The sequence below is a fragment of the Tamandua tetradactyla genome, chromosome 10 (assembly GCF_023851605.1).
Source record: "Tamandua tetradactyla isolate mTamTet1 chromosome 10, mTamTet1.pri, whole genome shotgun sequence".
Taxonomy (NCBI): Eukaryota; Metazoa; Chordata; class Mammalia; order Pilosa; family Myrmecophagidae; genus Tamandua; species Tamandua tetradactyla.
In genome coordinates, this window is record NC_135336.1 from 48512297 (window position 1) to 48536086 (window position 23790).

Here is a 23790-nt window from a genome sequence, read left to right on the forward strand (position 1 = left end):
GTATTTGTCCATGTCTTTAATTTTTTAGTGTATAATTTATGGCTAAATAATATTTCCTCATGTGCTGAAACAAAGAATGGTGTGGATGATGAAAGTCTTTATCATGTGGACTCAGGGAAGAAGAGAAGTATTTTATTTTGTATGTGGGTCAATAAAGTCTTTCCAAATCTGTCCTCTAGAATCAAATAGGTTTGCTTAATATTCTTAATAGACTGTAGAATATCCTAAGTTTCAAATATTAATCATTTAATAAATTATTTCTCATATGCAAATTTGTTTTTTAAACAGGAAAGTTGAATAAGATAGTTTAGGATGACAAGCAGTCTGGAGGGAAGAAATGGTCTGAGGAGCAGGGAGCTCTTCTTCCTGGTTTTAGCATGAGATGTCAATCCCCTTACCTATGCCATCTCAGCTTCCTATCTGTTCAGTGACACTAATACACCCACACTACAAGATTAGATGATAAATGTGAAAGTATTACGCTTTCTTGAATTTTTGTTGAAATATACAGCATACATTATAATGATTATTATATATCTTTCAGAAAAACCCAATTCTGGGTTCCTATGCTACTAGGAGTAATTAATAGAAAAACATGCAATTTATAGCCCCAAAGTCTTATTTTAACCAGTAATAGCACCTTAATTCTGACTATAGTATTTTTAACTGAGCTACTGGCAGGGAGCTTAATACAGTCACAGAACTCACATTCTTTCCTGGATTTGCTCTCTGGGACCCATCTGAATAAACACAGAAAGTGTCAAAAGCCAGGTAGGCCAATCAAAGAAGAACTCAAAGTTCCTATAATACTTTAGAGTTTACTCAGCATTTTTACTTACCTTATGTCATTGATTCTATCCACAACCTAATTTTACAGGTGAAGAAAATTAGGCTCAGAGACATTAAATAACCAGGTGTCTCTCATTTTTGGCAACCAAGCATCCAAATCTCTTAACGCTAAATCCAGCGCTTCTCCAGATGGGGAGCTTCCTGCTAGTGCAGAGACTGCTGGGAATTCCCTCAAAGGAAATTGCTACTCTGATACAGCTGTTCTCCTACAAATATAAGGGTGCTTACAATTCCAGGGAAGTCCAATGAATTTATGAGAAAGTATCTTATATAGTGCTAGGGACTTTATGGGTACTGAATAACTAATAAATATGCCTAGAAAGTAAAGGGAGAGATTTTCAGGTACCATGTCTAGATGTTGTCTGTATGTTTTAGCCTCCTTCTGTTGTCATTTATTAATTGATATGTACAATAGTTTAATTAGAGCAGTATTAAAAATGCTTGCATTTATGTAGCACCTAGTTCACAAAATGTTTTCATATAATTTTTTTGGTTTGTATTTTACACAGCAGGTTCTTAGAACACTGTTTTCCTAGTGAAGAAGACTGACTGGTTCTCTCCTCCTGCCCCCTCCCCACCTTCATCCTTAGCATCTGGCCCAGAATCTGGCCCAAGCATAGATGTTCATTAAATAGTTGCCAAATGTTTTTATTTTATTTTTCTTTGTGTGCTGTATGGCGGGGGTCACATTTCATTCTTTTTCCATGCGAGTATCCCCTTACTGCAGCACCATTTGCTGAGTTTTTGCTTTTGTTTGTTTTTTTTATTTGCTTGCTTGTTTGTTTGTTTTTGGGAAGTGAATGGGCTGGGAATCAAACCCGGGTCTCCCGCATGGCAGGCAGGAATTCTACTACCGAACTACCACTGCCAAGTGTTTTAATAAATAAATTATGATAAACCCTTTCCTGTTAAACATGTTTTGTCTCATTTGATGCTAAAAATGAAATATTTGCTTTAAAATAATAAAGCAAAACATAAGACAGTAATTTTATTTGTATCTTTCTTTAGGACTTAAGCTTTTCAAGAATTGGGGTTTAGAGTCCAATAGGTGTTACTAAATGTCAACAACAAATTCTAAAATAAAACTTTCTAAAATTTGGTCCCCCATAATTTAGGATTTGGGGAAGCCACTGTTTTATAATGCACGGGAATGTGACTGTTGATGGAGTTACCTTTGCCCTTCTTGGGGACTGCTTCCTTGGCCATTCTCGGCACTTGTGGAATTTCCTTCATGTACTGGGGTAGGTGTGGATACTCTTTGCCATACTGCAAGTGGGGCATCTCCTTGCCCATGGCAGGGCCATCTTTGGCCAAAGGCATGTGAGGTACTTGCTGGCCCAGGGGCTGATACTGTGGAATTTGTGGTGGAATCTGAGGAGGAATTTGAGGAGGCAGCGGCTTGATCCCATAGTAGACACCGGCCTGAATGAGCCTGATGGATCCCAGGGAAAGGGTAAGCAGCACTCCCAGCAGCTGCAGAGGGGCGGGCGACACAGCCATCACCTGTGGAAGGAAGGAATGTGTCAACATAGTGAAAACCTGCAGGCCAAGAGACCGGAGTTTATTTAAAGACAGAAAGCAAAAGGGGGGTAGCGTGTACAGCAGTATTTATCATCAGAACTTCATAGGTAGAAGGCAAATGAAAAGGAAGTTGCTAACTTTCAGTAGAAAAACAAGCAAAAAAAACCCAAATCAAGCAAAAAAAGGCAAGAGAGAAAAGTAGGATCTGGCAAATGAAAGCAATTGGTGCAAAAATAGGCTTTTGGAGAGGCGGCTAGCTGTCCCTGAATATCAATTCTGTCCTCTTTACTTAGTATTGGAATCGCTGATTCCAATATTCCAAATTCAGTTGGTTACAGAGCAACCCAGAACGAAGACAACATCTCCGCAAGGTGTTGGCCATATGACGAAGTTCTGACCAATTGGGTGTTAATTGTAATGCGTGCAATTCCAAGAAGGACGCTAAAGGGCAGTATGTCTTCTTCTGCTCTGTTTTCTCCTTCCTGTTACCTGGAAGATGGATGTTTGGCCTGGAATTGGACCAGACATCTTGGAATGTGGGTGGAAAGCTGTGCACTGAGGATGGCAGAGCAGCAAGCTAGAAGAAGCCTCAGCCCAGGATGCACACAGACTGGCCATACTAATCCTTAACTTTGGGCTTTATTTACCCAAGAGAGAAATAAAGTTTTATCTTCTTTAAGACACTGTTATTTTGGGGTGTTCTGTCATTTGTACTAATCCTAAACCTAACAGATGAGATAGATTCTATTAAAAGGAGGCAAACTTGGTGTCAAGTCAATAAGTGCCAAAATTCTACTCTTATGAGAGACAGCTAAAATTATAGACTATCCCAGTGGCAGAGATTGTTCCTCTGCCAGATGCCTTTTGGCTGTTTCTGAGTGGTTGTAAATAAATGTAAAGGTTAAAGAGCAAACAATTGGAGAAAAGGTGTTTCATGAGACAGCCGCAAAATATCATTTTAAAAATCACGATCAAAAGCACATAGAGGGATGCCATTTCATTCTTCTATTAAATACTATGAAGTCATTAGTTTAGAATTTAACTAATTGGACCTGGCATAGATGAAAGTCTATCTTTGTACTATTATGAAAGAAGTTTACAAAACAAATTAATTGTATAAATATGATAGAAGGAGTTGTTTACCCTAACGAATAAACTGTTTCTAAGCCCTTTAATAGCATTCTTTCAAGCCGTCAGTTAATAGAGTAAGTAAAAATAGGCCTTATCTGTTCATAAAAACTTACTTGAAAAGAACTCTGGAAACAGTCTAGGCTGAAGACAGAACAGCTCAGAGAAATGTGTTAGAGAATGAACACTAGAGGGCAAGTGTGATACACATTGAAGTTTGTTCCCTTACTCCTCCGTGGTACTGAGGCAGAATGAGTTGGGAACACATGAGCTATGCCCTCACTCCTTATTAAGGAACTTAATGAAAATCTGAATCCTTAGTGGAGTGTCATCACAATGCTCATTGCTCAGAGAGAAGAGAGAAAGAGAGAGATGCGAGTTCCCCTTACCATTTTTAGTGTAAGTATCTTCCGGGAAACTTTGGAAAAACTTCTGCCTATAAATAGTTTAATTTCCATTTTCATGGGAGTTTGCTTTCTTTGTTCCTGCCTTACTTAATTCTGGACCACAGTTTTCTTCTTTTTAAGAAAACGTGCATTGACTTTGTGTCATCTTATTCCAGGGAAATGCCAAGAGTGCAAGCAGGCTGCAGAAGGATTGATTAATAAAAAGCACCTGACAAAATATTTAATATGAATCCCTACCACAAAATTCACTGCTTTAAAATTTTCATAAATACATGAACTAATCATTTCTTCCCCTTTAGGGAAAAATGAAGAAACATATTTCAGCAAAATGATTCATAAAACTTTCCCCTTTTGTAAATCAGAATAGTCTCAGGAACTGTTTATTTCAAGTGTACTCTGAATAATAAAGGTACTGGTAAAATTAAAGAAGAACAAAGCTGTTATTTTCTGTCCTTCTAAGAATGATTAATAGTTGTAAACCATTTGGAAAGAACCACAAAATTAATAGTGATTTATATTCATTAATAGTCAACTTTATTTTAGATGGAAAAGAAGCATTATCTATCATAAACACTCACCTAGCAAATACTGAGTGCTCACCAGAAACAGTGCAAAGCCTACAGTTTACAAAAATGAATATAGTATGGCCAATAGGCCCTGTCCCCAAGAAGTTTACATTCTTTTAGTAGGGGGCGACAGATGTGTAAACTATAAACAGGTACCAAAAGGTATCCAGAAAAAGTAAATTTCCCTTCCACTGCTGTTCTCCAGTATCTAAGATTCCTTTCCTTTGAAACAACCACTTTTCTTGTTTTTTCCCCCATATTTTTCCAGAGATATATATGAAGATGCATATATATTCTAATACAAACCCCTTTAAAAAACAAATTACAGCATGCTATATGTTCTATTCCTTGCTTTTTTCACTCAGAAGACCAGTACTGCATACCTTGTTTCTCATTTTAGTTGTGTGCATCTGGACAAGTCCTTCCAACTATTTCATTTGCTGAAAAAAAGACCCAATTGTCCTGTCTAGCTCTAACATTCAATGTTTCTGAAGTGGTTACCAGAGAGCTGAAAGTGTCAATCCACACCAGAAATATGTGGTAATACCTGGTCATGTATAAAATGAGACTTAAATTTACTTCTGGGAATGAAAGAATTTAATTATTGTACCCCAAACTAGTGGTGAGTTCTTTAATAATAAGCTGGTATGTTTGGCTCTTCAGGCTTCCATCAATTCACTGGATGTAATGGATTCTACTTAATAATCTCTAAACCAGGACAATCTAATGAAATACTGGAAAACTGGAAGGAGGCAAAATGCCTGGAAGAAGACCAGTTGAATACCAAAGGCCCAGTGGGATCCTGCCTTACTACAATTATTTCCTCTTGTAGACTTGGCCTCTCTCCCCAAAACCACCTCCTTAGGTCTGTCATCTGCCATTTCTTGGAATCTTTAAATAAACTTTATTCAATCTGGAATATTTATATACGGACCCCGGTAAAAATTTACCACTTGACTTATTCCTACTAATTTCCCTATTGCCCCTGAGAATATTTGAGGTGGTCAAAGAAGTGTGGTAGTGCTCCCCAAATTACTGTAAAAACGTCAGATTTGTATTACACATTATAAACACATGGCAGAAGAAGAAGGCGCCTTGGAATTTCTGCTGGGAAGAAGCAGTGGAAGTGGATTTTCTGCCTTCTCTTTTTATTCCGAAGATTCAGAGTACAACAATGTCGTAAGTCCTCTTTGATGTTGCCTTTGATTTCTATTTGTTTGACAGCTGATGTGTGTTATATTTGTGTGTGCACTTGCATGCACTCACATATGTGAATAAAGGTGAATATAAAAGCATATCTAATGTGTATGGACACTGGATTGTTAGCAACCAGGCTGGCTTCATGTCATATTGTAAAAAACATCATAGAAGATGTAAAAAGAACTGGATTTGATTCTATTTTGGTTCTATTCTCTGTGTCTATGACTTTGGGCAAGACCCTTATCTTCATAAAGCCTCGGTTTCCTCACTTATAAAATAGAAACTGTAATCTCCGCTATCCCACAGAGTTGTGTGGACCCACAGAAGGGCATACACGATAATATGAATTCTTTGTAAGGTGAAAAGCACTTTCAAATTTGCTATTATTAATGGAACATGACCAAAAAGACAGATTGAAAGCAACTGAAATGTCAAAAATTTTCAAAGAAGGATACTAGCCAAAGTAAATGTGAGGTTAACAGCAATCACGATAAACCAAACATGAATAAAACAATAATGGCTGTTAAAATGTACTTGTAAGATATGGAGAAAAAGAACAGCTGAACCAAGACAGTCATTCATCCTGAGAGTTGGTAATCAATCCTGATTGTTTTGAGCAGACCTAAATGTTTTCCGATATTTTGGGCAGGGATGCAGAGTTTCAGTTTCCTCATATGACCTGTAATGTATATAACAGAATAATGTGATGTATATTATTTTAGATGCTTGTCAGCATACTATTTGTACATTTATCCTCCTGAGAATTTGACTCGCTGTCTGAAAGAATGTACAAGCATTTAATTCTTTCAAAATGCCAATAAATCCAACTTTCTCTGTCGCATAGGGCCAGCACAGTATGTCTGTGTGTGTGCTGCGTGTGTGCACGTGTGTCTACATTGTGTGAGGGGTGGATAGGCCTCTCTCATCTGCTCCTGGACTGGTTATCTTCTTTGTCCCCTATTTGCCCCTTCATAGGGTTTGAGGCTCTTGGGAAGAGCCACCTCTGAAGCAGGGGAAAGTCAGGTAGAATATTCCTCCAGCTTGACTCTCAAAGAAAATTTTCTTCTGGTTATGTTTCACAGTCAATTCATTTATTAGATATAGATATTTCTTACTAATTGTTAGGAATTGTTCTGGGAACTGGAGTTAGAGAGGTGAATGAGATGAGGTCCCTGATCTTGTTGGAGTGAGGGGAGATAGGCAACAAAGCAGAGTAAAAGGCTGAAGAATAACTTGGGGTTGAAAAAAAATCTGCTTTGGTAAGGGTGGAAAGAGAATACATCTTTGAGGAAGTGGACCTGTACAGAGCCATGAAGGTTGAGAGGAACTGGCTGTGCAAACATCTGGGGCTGTGCAAATTTATCCAGGGAGAATAAGTTATCAGATGCCATCTCTGGATCTTTGTGGTTTAAATTTACTTGCACTAAAGATCATCAGGAATGGTACCATTTCTTGTCTTTCTGTTTCCTAAGAAGGGAAGTCATTGGCAAAACCCTTTGTCATGGTTAGGGACAGGTGTCAACTTGGCCAAGTTGTGGTACCTGTTCATCTGATTGGGCAAGCGCTGGCCTGTCTGTTGCAATGAGGACATTTCATAGGATTAGGTCATGATCACGTCAGCTACATCCACAGCTGATTCCATTTGTAATCAGCCAAAGGGGAGTGTCTTCTGCAATTAGTGATGCTAAATCCAATCATGGGAAGCCTTTTAAGGAGGACTCAGAGGAGACAGGTTGCATTCCTGCTTTGGCTGGTGAGCCTCTCCTGTGGAGTTCATCCAGGCCATCCATTGGAGTCATCAGCTTCGCAGCCAGCCCTGTGGATTTTGGACTCTGCATTCCTACGGTCACATGAGACACTTTCATAAATTTTATATTTGCAAGTGTTCCCTGTTGATTCTGTTTCTCTAGAGAACCCTAACTAATACACCCTTCATCTATAAATGGGAGAATACCCTGTTCTGTGTCAAACTATTCTCTCTGTGTTGACACTGAGACTATCATCTCCAGTGAGAGAGTTGTCACTGTTAAAGAAGAAAATTACACTTGTCAATGTTAAACAGCAAGGATGACTTTATTCAAAGCTATATGCAACAGGGAAGAGACACCAGAGGCTATTGTGAGATATAGAAAGGGAGACCAGAAGGCTATCAGAATAGGGGGAAGAGAGAGGGCTCAATTACCTGATGCAGAGGGCAGGGGAGTTTTTGAGAACTGGTGTGAGCCTGTGGATATATACCTGAGGGAACGTCAAGCAATAGGGTGTATCAATTACATAGGGTTATCTCCTGAGTTGACTGTTCAAGCCAGCTGAAACATGTTCTATCTGGATTCTGTAAGGACCAAGGTGAGGGGAATCAGGGGTCTGGAGTCAAGGAGAAGCTTAATTAAGAGGGAATTAATCTGTCTTGGTCAGTAACACAAGGGGTGAAGGATTTCTTAACCTGTACTGTTTTACAGGACCACAGGGTTCAGGTAAAATTCAATACTATCTTCACAGGGAGAGATGCCCCCATTCAAGAGTATTGGTGGCTGACTAGAAAAAAGCAAAAGGATTTACCCAAAGTGAAACACACAATATTTAGTTATTTGTTTTTACTTTATCTCTTTGAAGGCAACATATTGAAAAAAACATAATGGAAGAATCTTACTTATAATGGTAGTTACTTTTCACTAATAAATGCTATTTCACAAGGAGTTTCCTTATTTATATCTGTCCTCCTCATTTTGGACTATTTACTGTATTCTTTTCTCTTAGGGGATATATGTATTTTTAAAATCCCTCTTCAGATTGAAATCCTATCCTTCTTTCAGGACATCTTAATTCCTACCTTTTTTTAAATAAAGCTTTCCTCACCTGCTCAACAACCATTGTTTTAGTTCTCGTCAAAGTTTAACACACAACTGAAAGTTAATTCTAATCAAACTCGTGTTTTTTACCCCTCTTGTTTTTTTGTACCTAGGCCTCAACAGTAATATAAGCTTCTTGAGGACAAGAAAAATATGTGGTATTTATTTGACTTTCTCTATTTATTGATGGTTCCTTGCAATCAAAATTCTCAGTGTTAATTGGGGCTTTTGAAAATATCGAATTCAGCTTCATCCCCACTTAGAAATTCCACCTACAATAGCTGCTGACAGAAAACCCTCGTACTTGAACATTGCAAATGTTGGGAACTTTCATGAGGCAAATTTTGCTGCTATTTTTATTATCTGAGCAATTTATAGGGGAGATTCACCTTTATTGATTTATATATGGTAATGTACATGGAGTTAGCATCCTTTTGGTAGAGAGAAGGTGGTATTAAGAAAATGTACCCCAAATTGACTATAAGGTAAGATATGACCACATGACCTTTTATTGTTATACATGTTAATTTTCAGATAACCTTGACTTAGGGTCATCTGACCAGGGATAAGGACTTTGTTGCATAACTGAATCAGTACCCAGATATTAGCAACTCTGTAAAACTGGTAAATTATGTTAATTATCCTTCTCAGCTTCTGGCTTTATTGCCTTTAGAATGTCACCAATATACCATTATCCCAGCATTCTTTTTTATCCGCTGATTGTTAAAAAACAAAGTTCTGTTTTTAAAATTTTGAATCAACTTTATCATCATGTTAAATAAAATTCTGACTTTGAGCTCATGTATGTGAACTGTATGTTAACATCTTGAGAAGTATGCTTTTGCGGGAAGACAAAAAAAACTAAAAACATGAATGTATGGTGTGTCAGCTGATATGGAGAGAAATAAAGCGAGGGAAGGAAGATAGGGGTGCCAATTATTATTGAGGTGATGCTCCTTCTAACTCATTTTTGGACAGAAACTGAGCCTTCTGGGAGTGAAGAATGGACTGGCATTTGGGTATTTAAGTAAGATAGAAACAACTCTAAATAATAGAGGGGAGAGACATTTGGCTTTTCTGGGGTATATGGAGGAGGTTGTGATCAGAACTGATTGCTGCATGATGGCAAGTCAAAAACAAGGAGATCCCTAGTGGAGGAATAGTCAAGAAAGGAAAAACTCATTTCAGAAGCGTCTTTTTAATATTCTGTAGAGTGTATGTATTGTAAATTATTTCTTTCATCTCCCATAAATTGAAATCTTCAGAATACCTGATCCTTTTGTGGGAATGGATTCTTTTTAGGTAGCCAGATGGATGGTTCAGTGGTGTGTTCAGAATAGTGTTGGAGAAAACCAGTGACTGTATATGAGAAAATGGGAACCAGAGGATGGCTGGAGCCAGGGGCAGTGAATGTCCAAGTTATAATAATGTTAGTAATATTTTTGAGTGCTCACTATGTGCCAGCACCATGAACATCAAATATATTATACCATTAATTCCATATCCACCTGATGGTTTGTGTGTGTGTGTGTGTGTGTGTGTGTGTGTCTGTGTGTTTGGGGGGGTGGATGTATTAAGTCCTTTCAAGTGATATCTCCCCATCCTGGATTTATGTAATTGACTATTTTATTGAAATCCAAAACTGTGTACTTTTCCCTGTTACATTTAAAGTTAGAAATTTAAAATTCTTATTTGATTACTTTTAGGAGTTGTCATCTAAAACATTAACTAACAAATATTTTACTTTGTTTTATACAGTAGCTCTGCCTAACTGTATGCCACTCTTCACCATTTTGTCCAACTAGTCTCAAGTCTATCTTTTTGGTTGAAATCAAGGCTCACCATGCCTATAGCATTTCTCCGATATATAGGAGAAGAGCTTGGACTGGATCTTTTATTCTTTGCTTTTTGGAATAGGGGCATAAGCTTAGAAGGCATTCATGAAGTCAGAAAGCCACTGGCAAAGTAAAAATGTGGAAATAGAGCCCAAAGAAATAAGCCTGCCAGATGCTGTTTAGTCAGTCCGATGGAGGCAGTGGACAAGACCATCTAGTCAACATTCATTAGCTTTAGTTGAACTACCCATTTATTCCTAACAGGTATATATCAAATGATGTAAATATTAAAGCTGGTTCTGATTATATGCTTCACTAATGAATACTTAGTTATCTATCACTTACAGAACTTACTAGCAACTAGATGTATAACAATAGGCAGAGCATTGCCCCATGGGGCCTATAGGAACTTGAGATGTCAGTTAAGTTGTGCTTCCAGCTCTAGAAATGGGCCACATGCATAACCTCCCTGAAAAGGATGGGCAGCCACTATGGTCCAGAGAAGGAGGTTTCACAATATTCTGCCATAACCAGTTGCAGGATTTCATAGACCTCCATTTCTCAATATCTAATCTGAATCTCTGCTGCTGTACTTCAAGCTCATTTCCGCTTTTTTCCATTCTCAGAGGAGGTGGGAAACATCTGGAGAATATTTTTCTTAAAATAATAGCTCACATATTTGAAGTCTGCAATTAACTCCTTTTGTTTCTCTAACTGGAATAGTGTCAGCTGCTTAACTCTTGAAAGAACTCTTGGAAGAGAGAGTTCTCAAATGGAATCTTTTTTCTGTTTTTTTTTTTTTCTTCTCCTTCCATAATATGAAATTCGTTTTCTCACAGCATAGAGTATTAAGTTGTTGTCCTGACCTAAGCAAGCCACCTATCCTGGCTGGGCATCAGCTTCCTCGTTTGTAGAACGGGGACTTTGGCTAGATGATTTCAAGGTGCTGTCCAGTTCTTTGAACTTCCTGGTACTGTGAATATGAAGACCATGTTTACACTTCACAGATGAATATGTTTTACAGTAAATGCTCAAGCCTTTGGATGTCAGAAAGTTAGACCCAATTTCACATTTGCAGTAACTTTTCAATATTTCATTCTGCTTTCTTGCAGCTAGAGATGGAATGAAATGAGCCTGAACAACCCCCATGAATACTCCCCTGGTAAAACATTTAGCATACATGAGTAGAAACCAAAGGAAGAACACAAATAAGAAACAAAGTTTAGAGGAAAGAATGATTTTTTTTTTTACTATCTTCAAAGTTTTAATAAAAATGTGAAACTGAGTATGAAATCTTCAAAATATGGCTACAGTTGATAAAAAATTCCCACAATGTGGGGGTTCAAAAATTTCTCCAGGGTCATTCAGCAAGTATTGATATGCCTCCTGCCACAAAAATGAGAAATGAATGCAAAACTTGGATTTGGGGAAGGGGCAGGGGGTGGTGAATAAGTGCAAAATAATCAAGTTTCAGAAGCTACAGCAATTATCATTGTGAAAGAAAAATTGAAGATCCAAAATCCAGAGGCAGCTTTACAGTAAAACAAAGTTGGCAAGGTTGCAGGTCTCCTCAAAATCAAGTTCTCCCAGTGTATCTGGTGGTACCCTGCAAGATAAATTCCTTCCTGGTCTAACTAAGAAGGACAATGGAACATTCTGATGCTCATGGGAACATCTTTCTGCCTTCTCAATACTATCACAATCTGTGCAAACAAACATCATGTATAATAAAGGTGTTTTAGGCTTTTGTAAGGCCTAAAGATGTGATAGGAAAGAGAGATGTCATAGGAAATTTCATCTAATGAAATCCATTGAACTGGACCTTATAAAAATGTTCATTTAGAATAAATGACCATAATATACTCTGTAAAATATGATTTCGAGAACATTTCCTCACTGCCAGCACTTTTATCTCATCCCAAACTCTTGTTCAGACCTTTGAGATTACAGGTGAATTGACCCAATAGAACTCAGCAATGTCCTCATCATATGCATTTATAAACTGGGTAGTCCGTGTTTGAAGTGGTCTTTTTAAAACAACATGGGATGAATTAAATAAACTAAAATGATAAATTCATGCTTATTCTCAAAATATCTAAAGTTATCAAGACCAGAAAGTTTAAATCATGTTAGGAAGAAGGGCAAACTCAGATAGCTTACTTGTTGAATGACCTTCATCTCAGTCCTGAACTTTAGGGAGCCTATGGTCCTAGGGCAGCCTCCAGGTGTGGGAAGGAAGGACAAGGAGGAGGAGATGGTTTATTTATGGATCCAAATGTTTCCAAATTAGAAGCTCTTGTCTTTTCTCTTTTTCTATAATTCTGTTTATCTTCCAGATGTTCACTACTTCTCAGCACCTTACTCAAGAAGGTTGTGAGACTAGATGAAGCTCAAATTAGTAAATGGTGCTTCTTACTGTTAGTTCTGGTGAAAGTCTGGAAAATTGAGAAAATTAAAATATAAAATACAGTGAGCTCAGTTTCTAGCCAGCATGGGTACTTCCTGGGAGCTAGAAGGAAAGCCCTTTGCTGCCATGGATGTATCTCCTACTGCTTTCCAAAAATCATGGCAAGGAAGTACTGCAGAGCATGGGAAGGTCTCTTGTCTCTGTCCGGTTCTGTTCGACACCTTGTATTTTATCTATACGTGTATTCAGAAGATTAAGTGAGCAGGTCAATTTCCTATACTAATATATGCTTTCTACTAGCAGGCAATTATGACTCTAGACTGTCCATTTGGTATTTTTATAGGAAATTGTGAAAGAAACAAACAAAAATTCCTTGAATCAAGGAACAAATCCTAACCTCATCCATTTCTCCACAATATTAAAATATTCATTCATCATTAAATTCATTATTTAAATTCATAATTTAAAAATAAATTATACTGTGAGTATACATGTGCATTTAGAGATGGAAGGAAGAGGACACAAGATAGCCAATGGTTGTCTTTTTATTTTTACTTATTCCTTTTTGACCTGGTTGCTTTGGAGGGCCAATTGTTAAAGTTATATTTTAGCTAATATTATCATTAACCACATCACCTTGAATGACTTGATATTAAAAACCAAGATGTGCCATTTCTATTGCACATGGGCAGAACATATTAAACCAAATCAACAGCACTTGGAAAATAATTCATCAATTTCTTCCCAAGTTGGCTCTCTTCCTCCTTTCCCCCAGACTTAATCTCCAGTCAAAACAAGAATCCTACTAAAGTTGCAATATTTAGTCCTGGCAATTTCTGAATTACAAAAGAACTAAAAGAAATCTCATCAATTTGATCACTGAAAATGTGAATTTGTTCTCTCTTTATTGCATGGTTCAGAAGTAGCAGAGATCATTTCACAGGACTGTTCCCCCAGATGAATTCAAATGAAAAAAAAAGTGAGTTCTTCAGCTGGGACTAAACCTAAAACATCCAGTTTTGATAAATTGTTAGCCACAGAAAGGGCAGCCTCTAAAATCCACCTCTTTTCAACCACAGCTCCATGGAGATAATTAGCCTGGTGGTAACATCCTGCCCTTGAACACAGGCAGAGTACAGAGCAACCAAACCACAGCTATCTCAGTATTGGAGGTTTCATTTATTTAACGGGTGGAATTTATTTTGAGAGAGAGAAAGATGGATGAACTGTCTGGGAGGAAAAAATCATAAGGTTTTCACAGTTAATCCACTGAACATTTTTCAGAGAAGGGGGAGCTGAAAGCAGGGAAAGGAAAGGACAAAGAATTATGTAATAAATGCCAATTCTTGAGGATAAATCAGTTAAGGGTGCTAGGAGTGGGTAGGAGACCCACTCTTTTTTAGGAACAAAACTTGCAACAAAGCACAATAAAGATGCATGGAATTCCACTAATAAGCAACATGCTTCACAAATGTTATTTCTTAGGCCTTAGAGTGCAAATAGGACACTGAGTTGGAGTTGAGAGACTCCTAGTCGCATCTCTGTCATGATGGCCTTGTGCACCTTTTGGGGCCTCTTCTGCCTCAACTATAAAATGAGGGGAATGAGTTAGAGCAGGGGTGGGAGGGCCAAATGCCTGGAGGAAGCAGCAAGGTGGTGGGTGAGTTTGAGGTGAATCTAGCAGAACCTAGTCTCATCCAGAAAGGGCAGCCACTGGGCCACTCATTTCCTGCTGATCCAGGGAACGTGTGCTTAGTTTGGGCAGGCCTTCCAATTTTTCAAGAGAAGAAGGTAATTTGGACATTTTGTGTAACCACTTTATTTTTAATTTTGGCTCAATTTTTTCCAAAACAAAAAACCCAAAACACAAAAACACTTTCTAGAAAGAAAAATAAATCCTTCTGGGGATGATCCAGGCTTTAGGCTGCTGGGTTGGAATCTTTGCTGCTCTCTTATTCTAAGAATGCTGTTTGGGGGTTTCCTCATGCCTTTACTGCTGAAGCAGATTCTGAGTCCTGGCATTCTGTCTCTCTACCATGTCAGTTAGTTTATGTAATTAATTCAACAATCTTGTATTGAATTGTTAAGCATTATGTTAGTGGCCAAAGACACATAAAAATAAGTGAAAGTGAGATAAGAATCTACTCTCAAGTAGCTTCGTCAGTTGCTGCAGGTAAGGTTGCAATCTAGTACGGTAAGTGTTTCTGTAAAGACAAAACAGACTTTAATTTGGAAAGGGTGGAGGGGGGGGGGTTTGGTCAGAGACAAGTTTGCTGAGGCACGATGCTAGAACTAAGACTACAAGAATTCAAAGGAATTGTCCAATAGAGGAAGGAGGAAAGGAGAAGGTATTTCTTGTCCTTTATCAAAATCATCCAAAAAGTAGATATTTTTTAGCTAAAACAGTTAAAGAGTAGTCATATTGGAGAATGGTTAAGAGAAGCAACTCTGAGCTAAATTGTCTGAATTAAATCCTGATTCCATCATTCCCTAGCTCTGTGATCTTAGGCAAGTAACTTACTACTTCTCTGTGTCTTAGATTCCTCACTATAAATTGGGGAGGATGATAACATTATGTGTCTCATAAAGCTATTGAGGAGTTTGAGGGAATTCATAGAATTAAAGTGTTTAGAACAGGACTCTAGACTAAGAAAGAACTTTCTAAAGAATAGGACCCTAGACTAAGAAAGATCTTTCTAAGCATTCGCTGTTATTTAAATAAAAAGAAGAGGAGGAGGAAGAGGAAGAGGAAGAAAAAAAGGGGATCATGAACACATATTCCCTGACACTTTGCTTTATTGCAGTGCTGGTTTTGAAGAATGTGAAAGGTAATAATTTTTGTTCTCACTCAGCTCCAGAGGTGTTATGAAAATCAAGCTCACCAATTGCCCCGTTGGCTGAGATTCCAAAGATAGGCAAGATGGAGACAGTTTCTAATTAGTGGGTGACAAATAGTGCCACTTTTCCACCTCTCAGTGTGGCGTGTTAGCCCCACCTGCTTGCCATATGCAAACTCTGGTTCAAATGCTGGATCGCTTTTAGTGTTCCTTCCCTCAGAGATGATTTGCTGCTCCTCAGCCATCTTTGAATTGACTGCCAAGGGCTTTCACTTTGAAAGTCAGAGAACTGAAGACATTTCTGTGAGTTAATGGCAGCTCTCCGTCCTTCTGGGAGTGGCTACAAGATTTAGGGTATATTTTACTGCTGAAGGAAGTAAAATTAGTCAGTTATAATAGCTACAAACTTATTAGGCCAGGAAAATAATTAGCTTATGAATACTTTTTAGAAGTTTGATATTCCCATGCCATTTTCGGGACTTGAATAATAATAATAATAAAGCTATTGCTAACACTCATTTAGTGTTTACTGTGTTCCATGAGCTATGTCTGAAAGGTTCACCATTTTTCTCTGACCCCTCCACCACTGAACTCTATTTAATTTAAAAACAATATTGAGTTTTGTAGTTAGTGTAAAGTAATAACCTCAAATCCAATATACCACATGAATTCCAAACCATATTTAGCCATAACCATTATTTAAATATAAAATGTTAATTTTCCCCCAAATGAAGCAACTCTGCCATGTCTTTTATTTTGAAAAATGAATTCTTGGTTATAAATTCTAGGAGCTATTTATGGAAAGGGAAACTCTTATAAGAATTCTCTCACTTTTCTGGAGGACCAGGTTTAATTCTCTTTGCTTCTTGTTCATAAAAGTGCATAAAGTGGGCTCCTAAAAATGCTTGTCAGATGAATATATGAATAGCACCATGTTTTCATCCTGTTCCTTTTTCCCTATGCTAAATTTTAGAATAAGATATTGGGTGGTGTGATGGCTGAGAGACTCCCACAGTTCTTGAACGCTGAATCAACATTACTCTCATCTCTGCCTAGTTTCATTCTCATTCTCCTGATTTTGTATCTTGGTGTCTGATGCCAGTTCACAAGCACGAAAAATTCTACAAAATAGCCATTCCTTCTTAGAAATTAATAGGGTCCTACTCCTTTGATTTTAAATTCCTGTGAAGAATGGGGAAGGTTTGGCTGATGATAAAATAATTTTTGGATTGGTGATAGTTTTCATTCACTGGCAGGGTGCTTGTTAGATCCTCTCTACAGCTACTCTAAAGGTCATTGGACTTGGCTTCAGCTGGATGACAGGATCACAGCAGCATCTTTTCTAAATCCCCAGACTTAAATTTAGATTTAGGGCTTGAGATTGCAACTGAAAATTTCTGAAGTTCTCTCCCTCCACAAAATAATCTCCAAGCTTCCATTCCCTTCTTTGTAAAAATGAGAACACTGGACTAAATGATCCCTAATATTCCTTTTAGGTCTAAAAACTCCACTGTTCTTGCTCCTCTCCGATCCAGTCCATTTTGTTCTGTTCTAATAGTGCCAGGACTTGGAAGAGTCAGACGTTAGGTTGTGCAGTCAAATGTGACATGCAGTTGGATGGGTGGTGAGAAGGAGGAGGAGAGATAAGCATTTTATTATTTCATATTCACATGAACTCTTCAATGGCAGTTTGCAAGGTTCTGTAATTCTTTTCCTGTGACTGCCGGTTTTGTGAGCCACATCCTTGCCATGAATTTTTGCCCCCTGGCTGTGGAAACCAGCCAAGGATGCATCATTGACCACCTGCTCACTTTTTTACACGAGAAGACTCTCTGGTCTTATTTTCTTTGCTTTCTCTTCCTGCTGGTTTATGACTTTCCCTTATGTAGCAATAAAACTCTTGGAGAGTCCTCTTAGGGATGAATTAATGCCGCTTAAGTATATTTCCGTTAGCTGCCCTTTGATGATTTTGTTTAAAAATAAGAGGGAAGTTGGGGCAGCTAGGGGTTATTATTGAAATTTTCCTTCCCTTTGCTTTAAAGTTACTACTCCTCAGAAACTCTAAGTTATGCTCCAAGAAAGCTTTGCTAACAATAAAAAATGTCTAGGAAATATTGTCAGAAGACAAATTCACCATCGCTCAGTATTTTTCCCCTATTGGAAAGATATTTACATTATAAAGAGGCCCAGCCCAGCCCGTGTGAGCTTTCCTTGTATTTCCTTCAAATACCAGAAATTGTGTCTGAATTCCAAGAGAGCAGAACACGATCTTGTTCTCCACCCTAATAACAAACAGATTAAGGATTGGTTGTTATGATCCCGTTTCTACTTTGTGTAGTCTGCAGTTTATTTTTACTTTCCCCATATATTTTATTAATTTATCTGACTCTTCTATTTAATCTGTATCTCCTCTGGCATAGAAGATCCTGTATGATTTTCACACTCATAGCCCTGAGAGTTGGAAAATAGAAGTATATGTCCCGAATTTGACCTTTGTCTTTGTGTAACCTTGGGTAAGTCACTCAGCATTTCTAGGCTTATGGCTTCTCTGTTGTAAGACAGTAAGAGAATCTGAATATTGGGGATGAAAATTCCTTTTAAGAGGCATTGCTGCCATGGAAATAACCACTACAACAAACTATATTCATTTATTTCTTATTTTGTTTGCTTAAAAAGTGAAGCTAACAAGATGGCATGCAACTAGGATGTTGCCATTACTCACTCCCCTAAGCTCATTATCATATAACATTATAGTTTTCTTTTTTTAATCCACTCACGAACACTTTTTTGAATCACTTGCTAGGAGCTATGGAGGATTCAGCATGACTTCTGCCTCAATGGAAATCCATAGCAAAGACAAGTAGGAACAAAATGCAGACTGGTCCTGCTTCCTTTCCCTGTCAGGCTTTCATTTTCCCTCTTCAATTCTACCTTCTGCTTCTCTCTCACTTGGTCTTTCCCATCTCTACTCTCAATTCCTTTACTCTTTCTAAGGTCTCTGATTTTCATCAAGTGTTCACAACCTCATCAGCCCATTTTGAACAGAGCCATAATAAACAGAATGTTCTCCAAAGGCCACAGTGGGATGAATGATAGGTTCAAGGGCAGTCAACCTGTCAGCAAGGAGGAAGTGCCCATGTGCTGTGCTTAGGGTGGCATTAAAAAGCACCCATCCCTACCTTAGGTCTGTGCGGTCTCTGAAATTTCCCATACAGTTCCAGAATCAGGGTCAAAAAATATATTCCAGAGATGTTTATGACAGATAACTGACCCATATTGGAGAATAGGGCCCAAGGGACTGGGACTTAGGAACATGGGGCCTGGGCAGTCTAGGAGGTCTGGTGGGTAGCCCGGGCTGGGAATGGGTAGTAACATGGGTGGTTGCTAGTTAACCAGCATTTGAGATGGAAGCATAAAGCCAGTGCCTTGAAGCCTCTCTACTAGATCCTGTGGAGAACAGCTGGTCAGGATGGCATGATTAATTTATATTTACCACAACATCCCTGAGAGGCAAGAGTTATGTTCAAAAGGGCTTCCCTGCAGTCTGGCCTCCCAGGAAAGGAAATGACTTTCCATAAAGTTCCAGGGAAAGTGGCTACAGCCCAACCCATACTAAAAAGAACAATCCTGATGATCTTCAAGGCTTGGACCCTAGCTCTCCTTCTTGCCATCATGCTTAGGGAGGGGCTCGTGCAGCCTGATGGTCCAAATCCTGCTGCTAACTTACCACGTTACACAACCGGGGTTGTAAGACTTGGGCCCAAGGTCCCAGATAGGAAAGGGATGAGAGTGCTTCCCTCAGCCATGATTGATGAGTAGCCAGGATGGTGCTGGAGCCAAGATTCTGCCATGTCACATCGCTATTTATCTTAGCCTCTGATCACACCAGGAACATGGATGGTGCATCTCTAGTCATACAGTTTAAAAGCTTCATAGGCCAAAGGGCAGGGTTCTTCTGGGGTCTGATGTCCCATTCTGTTGGATCTTTGTGCATGACCTTAGACAGGAATGTTCCAAGGAAAAAGGGGGACCATCACACCTGCTACTGCTTCTCTCTCCATAAATTTTGCTGCTTGGCTTTTTGCCTTTGTTTGTACAATACCATCCAGATCCTCCCCCACTACTACTAAAATATGAAGAATGTAGAGAAATGTTCTTGCCCATTAATTAACAACTAATTAATAAATTAATTAATCCATCCATTCAACAGTATTCAGTACTTAGCAAGTGCCAGGCACTGTATCAGGTTTTGGAAACACAATAATAAATGAAGAATGAGGTCCTTGTCCTGGGATGATTCACTGTTTAGAGTTGCTGCTTAACTAAGGAGTTGACTGCTCAGACTCTCACCCCCCATCAGTCTCCATATCTGGGAAATCAGTGCCAGGGAAAGAGTTGTAACCTCCTCAAGTGTTTTGGGCTGACCAACTCATTTGGATGATAAAAATCCCAGCTTTTTACAGTTTCATGCTGGCTTCCCTCCATGTCCCAGTGTGCGATAGGCTACTTCTGTGCTCCCTGTCCTTAATGTGTATCCATAAAAAACAAACTTATTTTCACATCAGTCTGAACAAGACTTGCAAAGATTACAAATAGAAGGCATTGTACAACAAACATAAATAACTTTTGAATGATCTCTGGTCTTATATAGAAGCAAATTGAAAAAAAGAAATATCCGTAAGAACTCTGAGGCATGCAAAATATTATTAAACCAATAGATTATTTGACATAGAATGATATTATGGATTTTTTTAGAAGAGCCATACTAGGTTCTTATTGCTGAACTCTACATGCTCCAGCTTCTATCAAATCCAAGCTTTATATCAAAGCCATATATCAAAACCATAACTTGTTAAGAAAATTTCTTTTTATATGTCTAGCAACTACCTACTCACCTCCCCACCTACCTATTCATTTTCCAGTCTATCATTCTCTCCCCATCTACCTATCATTATCAATGTGCATCTAGTGGTACAGAAACACAAAGGCTAGCTGTTTAATTGGTCCCAAGTTCTGATTGAGTATAGAAAAGGGTATTTCCAGCATCCATTAAAGGATCTTTTGTATTAAACACCTGAATTTGAATTTATTTTGTATCTCATCGGACTCATGGAACATAATTGTAAATGATAATCAGAGCAGAAACATCACACTAAAGTGGAGTATAATCTTGTGAGCAGAGGGTTTGGCTCTCTACTGGTTGCCACTGCTCTATCGGGCTGGAGTATCTTTTGCCTACTGTAATATGGAAGCCAGGCATCATCTTTAGCCTCTAACACTGGAGCTACCGGGGGTTAATGAAGCTCTGTTATTAACGATTCATTGAACAAATATTTAATGAGGACTTAGAAAGTCTTAAGCATTGTTAGACTGTTAGTCACACAAATATTAAGAGTAACAAATTTTGAATGAATGCCAGGCACTGTGCTAGATGATTTATGTAAATTATCTCATTTAATACATGCCCAACAACTCTGGGAAGCAGGTGCTATTATTATATTCATTTTTCAGACAAGGACATGAGGGCGCAAGGACGTTAAATAACTTTCCTAAGGGACAACTCTGGACTAAAGGAACTAAAAGAATCCATGGCATCAATGACTCAGGAAGGCAGTTCAACTAAGTTAAAAAGAACCCCTAAGGTCATAGTTCTGTTTGGGTTGTTCATTCCCATTAGTACAAGTATTGCCTGGGAGGCTGCCAGCACTTCTCTTCACATTCCCATACCCTGCCCCACACGGAGCAAATACCTAGGAGAGATCATGGAGACTGTCTTCGGTGGTCCTTCTCCTCAGTGACCCTGGGATCCCCTTTGTCACACCCATCCCACTGTCCCAGGGTTTCTCACTGAGACCCTCCAAACAAACCTGCTCCTTTTAAAACGACACTGTATCTTTCCTGAACTTCTCTCCCTATAAAAATAAAACACATGTGTACCCTGATAGGCAACAACTGGGGAATTTAACAAACTGACATTGGAAGGTGTTGCGGATTATATAACATTCCTGACTGCATTCGTTTCCTATCTCCTAAAACAAATACCATGTGATGGGTTGGCTCAAACAAAAGGAAATTGTTGGCTCACGGGCTTGTGCTAGGGGAAGTCCAAAATTGAGGCACCTATAAGTCAATGTTTTCTCCCAGAAGACTGTAGCATTCTGGGACTTGTTGAGGTGATCCTTGGTCTTTGGCTTTTTTGTCCATGGCAATGCACATGGCAGCATCTTCTTTCTTCTCTAGTTTCTATTGATTTCCAGCTTCTGTCTGCTCTCCATGGCTTCTCCTTCCATCTCCTTATAAGTCCAATTTCTTTTGCTTATAAGGACTTCAGCCATATTGGATTAAGGCCCACCTCCATTCAGTTTGGGCACACTTTATTGATAACACCTTCAATGATCCTTTTTACACATCAGTTCATATCCACAGGACCAGCAGTTGGGACCTGAACATGTCTTTTGTGTGGGACATGATTCAATCCCCAACTCCCACAAGGACATATTCAAGTCCTATCACTGGGTCTTGTGGAGGTAAACACATCTATAAATGGATCTTTGAAGATCTTATTAATTTGAGGACAAATGGCATCAGGATGAGCCTTAATCCAATACAACTGTAGTTCCCATAAGCAAAGAAAACTTGGACATAGTAGGAAGAGTGAGGAGGTGGTAAAAGGAAACAGACTGTGATATGATAGTGATCTCTTGAAATATGGGCTGCTGGCAAGCCACCACCAGAGTGCTACAGGCTTTGGAGAAAGCACAATTTACCGATACCTTGAGTTTGGACTTCTAGCCTCCGAAACTGTTAGTCAATAAATTCCTGATATTTAAGCCAATCTATCTGTGGCATTTGTTATAGCAGCCCTGGCAAACTGAGACAGAAGCAATTTATGCGATCATGGTATAAATGGGTTGCTCCTCTAAGATAAAAAATTGTCTTTTAATAGAGTTCTGGCCACCCCAAGTAAGAATTCATGATGGGGAAGCCCAGGCGTATAAAGACCTTTGGGGGAAAGTGGCGTCTTGCTGCCTCTTGGAACACACCATATAAACACCTCATCCCGGAGAGGTAAACAAGCTGAGATTCCTTGAGCCCTTGCCCAGTCCTATACGTTGTGTCCATTGGTATCTTCACAGTTAGGCTTTGTGTGTTAAAGAATAGAAACCTCAAAAAAGATCCTGGTTCACTTTCACAATTCACAAACCCAGCTTGATGATCTAGAAAGGTGCCCCTTCAAACATGCCCACTTTATAGAGAGCACAGTAGGGTTGAGGAGAATTTCAAAAAAAATTTACTTTGCTTGTTATCCTTTTGGAACAAGTTTATTAAGGGACACTTTTGTGACTCACCTGCATGAGGATGGTGATTATGGACCCCTGAGTCACTGAAATGTCTCCAAACCACTTCTGTATCATTGTATTCAAACTAGTGGTGCCAAAGCTGTACTTTAAGGTAGAATTAGGATATTTTATATTATTATAGTTACTTAAAAATTGGTAATCAGCATGATGGGGATTAAATCATGTTTTTCACAAGATACACATTCAGGCCTTAACACCCAATCCTGTGAGTGTGAACACATTTGTCTATTGGCCCTTTGAAGATGATATTATTAGTTAAGGTGGGAATAGGAACTTTGAAGATCCTATTTAGATGAGGCCAAATTAAATCAGGGCGGGTCTTAATCCATATGACAAGAATCCTTATAAGGAGAGGAAATTGAGGCAGAGACAGAGGCGACTGAGCAGAAGTAGAAGCCAGAAATCAGTGGAAATCAGGAGAGCAGATAGAAGGAGAGAGACATTGCCATCTGATGGAGGATAGCTGGAAAGCGGAAGACTCTGGGAGAAAGCAAGCTCTGCTGATATTGTGATGTTGGATTTACAACCTAAGAAAAAACAGTGAGCCCAGAAATTCCTGTTGTTTAAGCTAACTCATTTGTGGCATTTGTCAGAGAAACCCTGGTAAACTAAGACAGGAAAGACTACATGTAATGTGATAGAATAATTTTTCTTCCCAAGTCTGTAGTATCTGATGTACCTTTTAAATTAGATATACTTTGTAATTTAAAAATGTACATCAACTATAGCATTCTTCTGCTTAAAACCCTCCATTGTCTTCCTATTACTCCCTATCTCACCTGGACCTTGCCTGCTCCTCATTCCACCTCCACCTGTTGACTAAGCTCCAG

The 23790-nt window shown here is 38.7% G+C and overlaps 1 protein-coding gene across 2 annotated transcripts in view; it reads right to left on the reverse strand.

The window, feature by feature from the left end:
* COL8A1 (collagen type VIII alpha 1 chain) overlaps positions 1–23790 on the reverse strand; it is a 155156-nt gene that overhangs the window by 6105 nt on the left and 125261 nt on the right. For both annotated transcript variants that reach the window (XM_077118609.1, XM_077118610.1), the window contains exon 3: positions 2022–2352. In XM_077118609.1, coding sequence (XP_076974724.1) covers positions 2022–2349 — 328 coding nt within the window. In that variant the 5' untranslated portion in view covers positions 2350–2352. The remainder of the gene's footprint in view (positions 1–2021; positions 2353–23790) is intronic.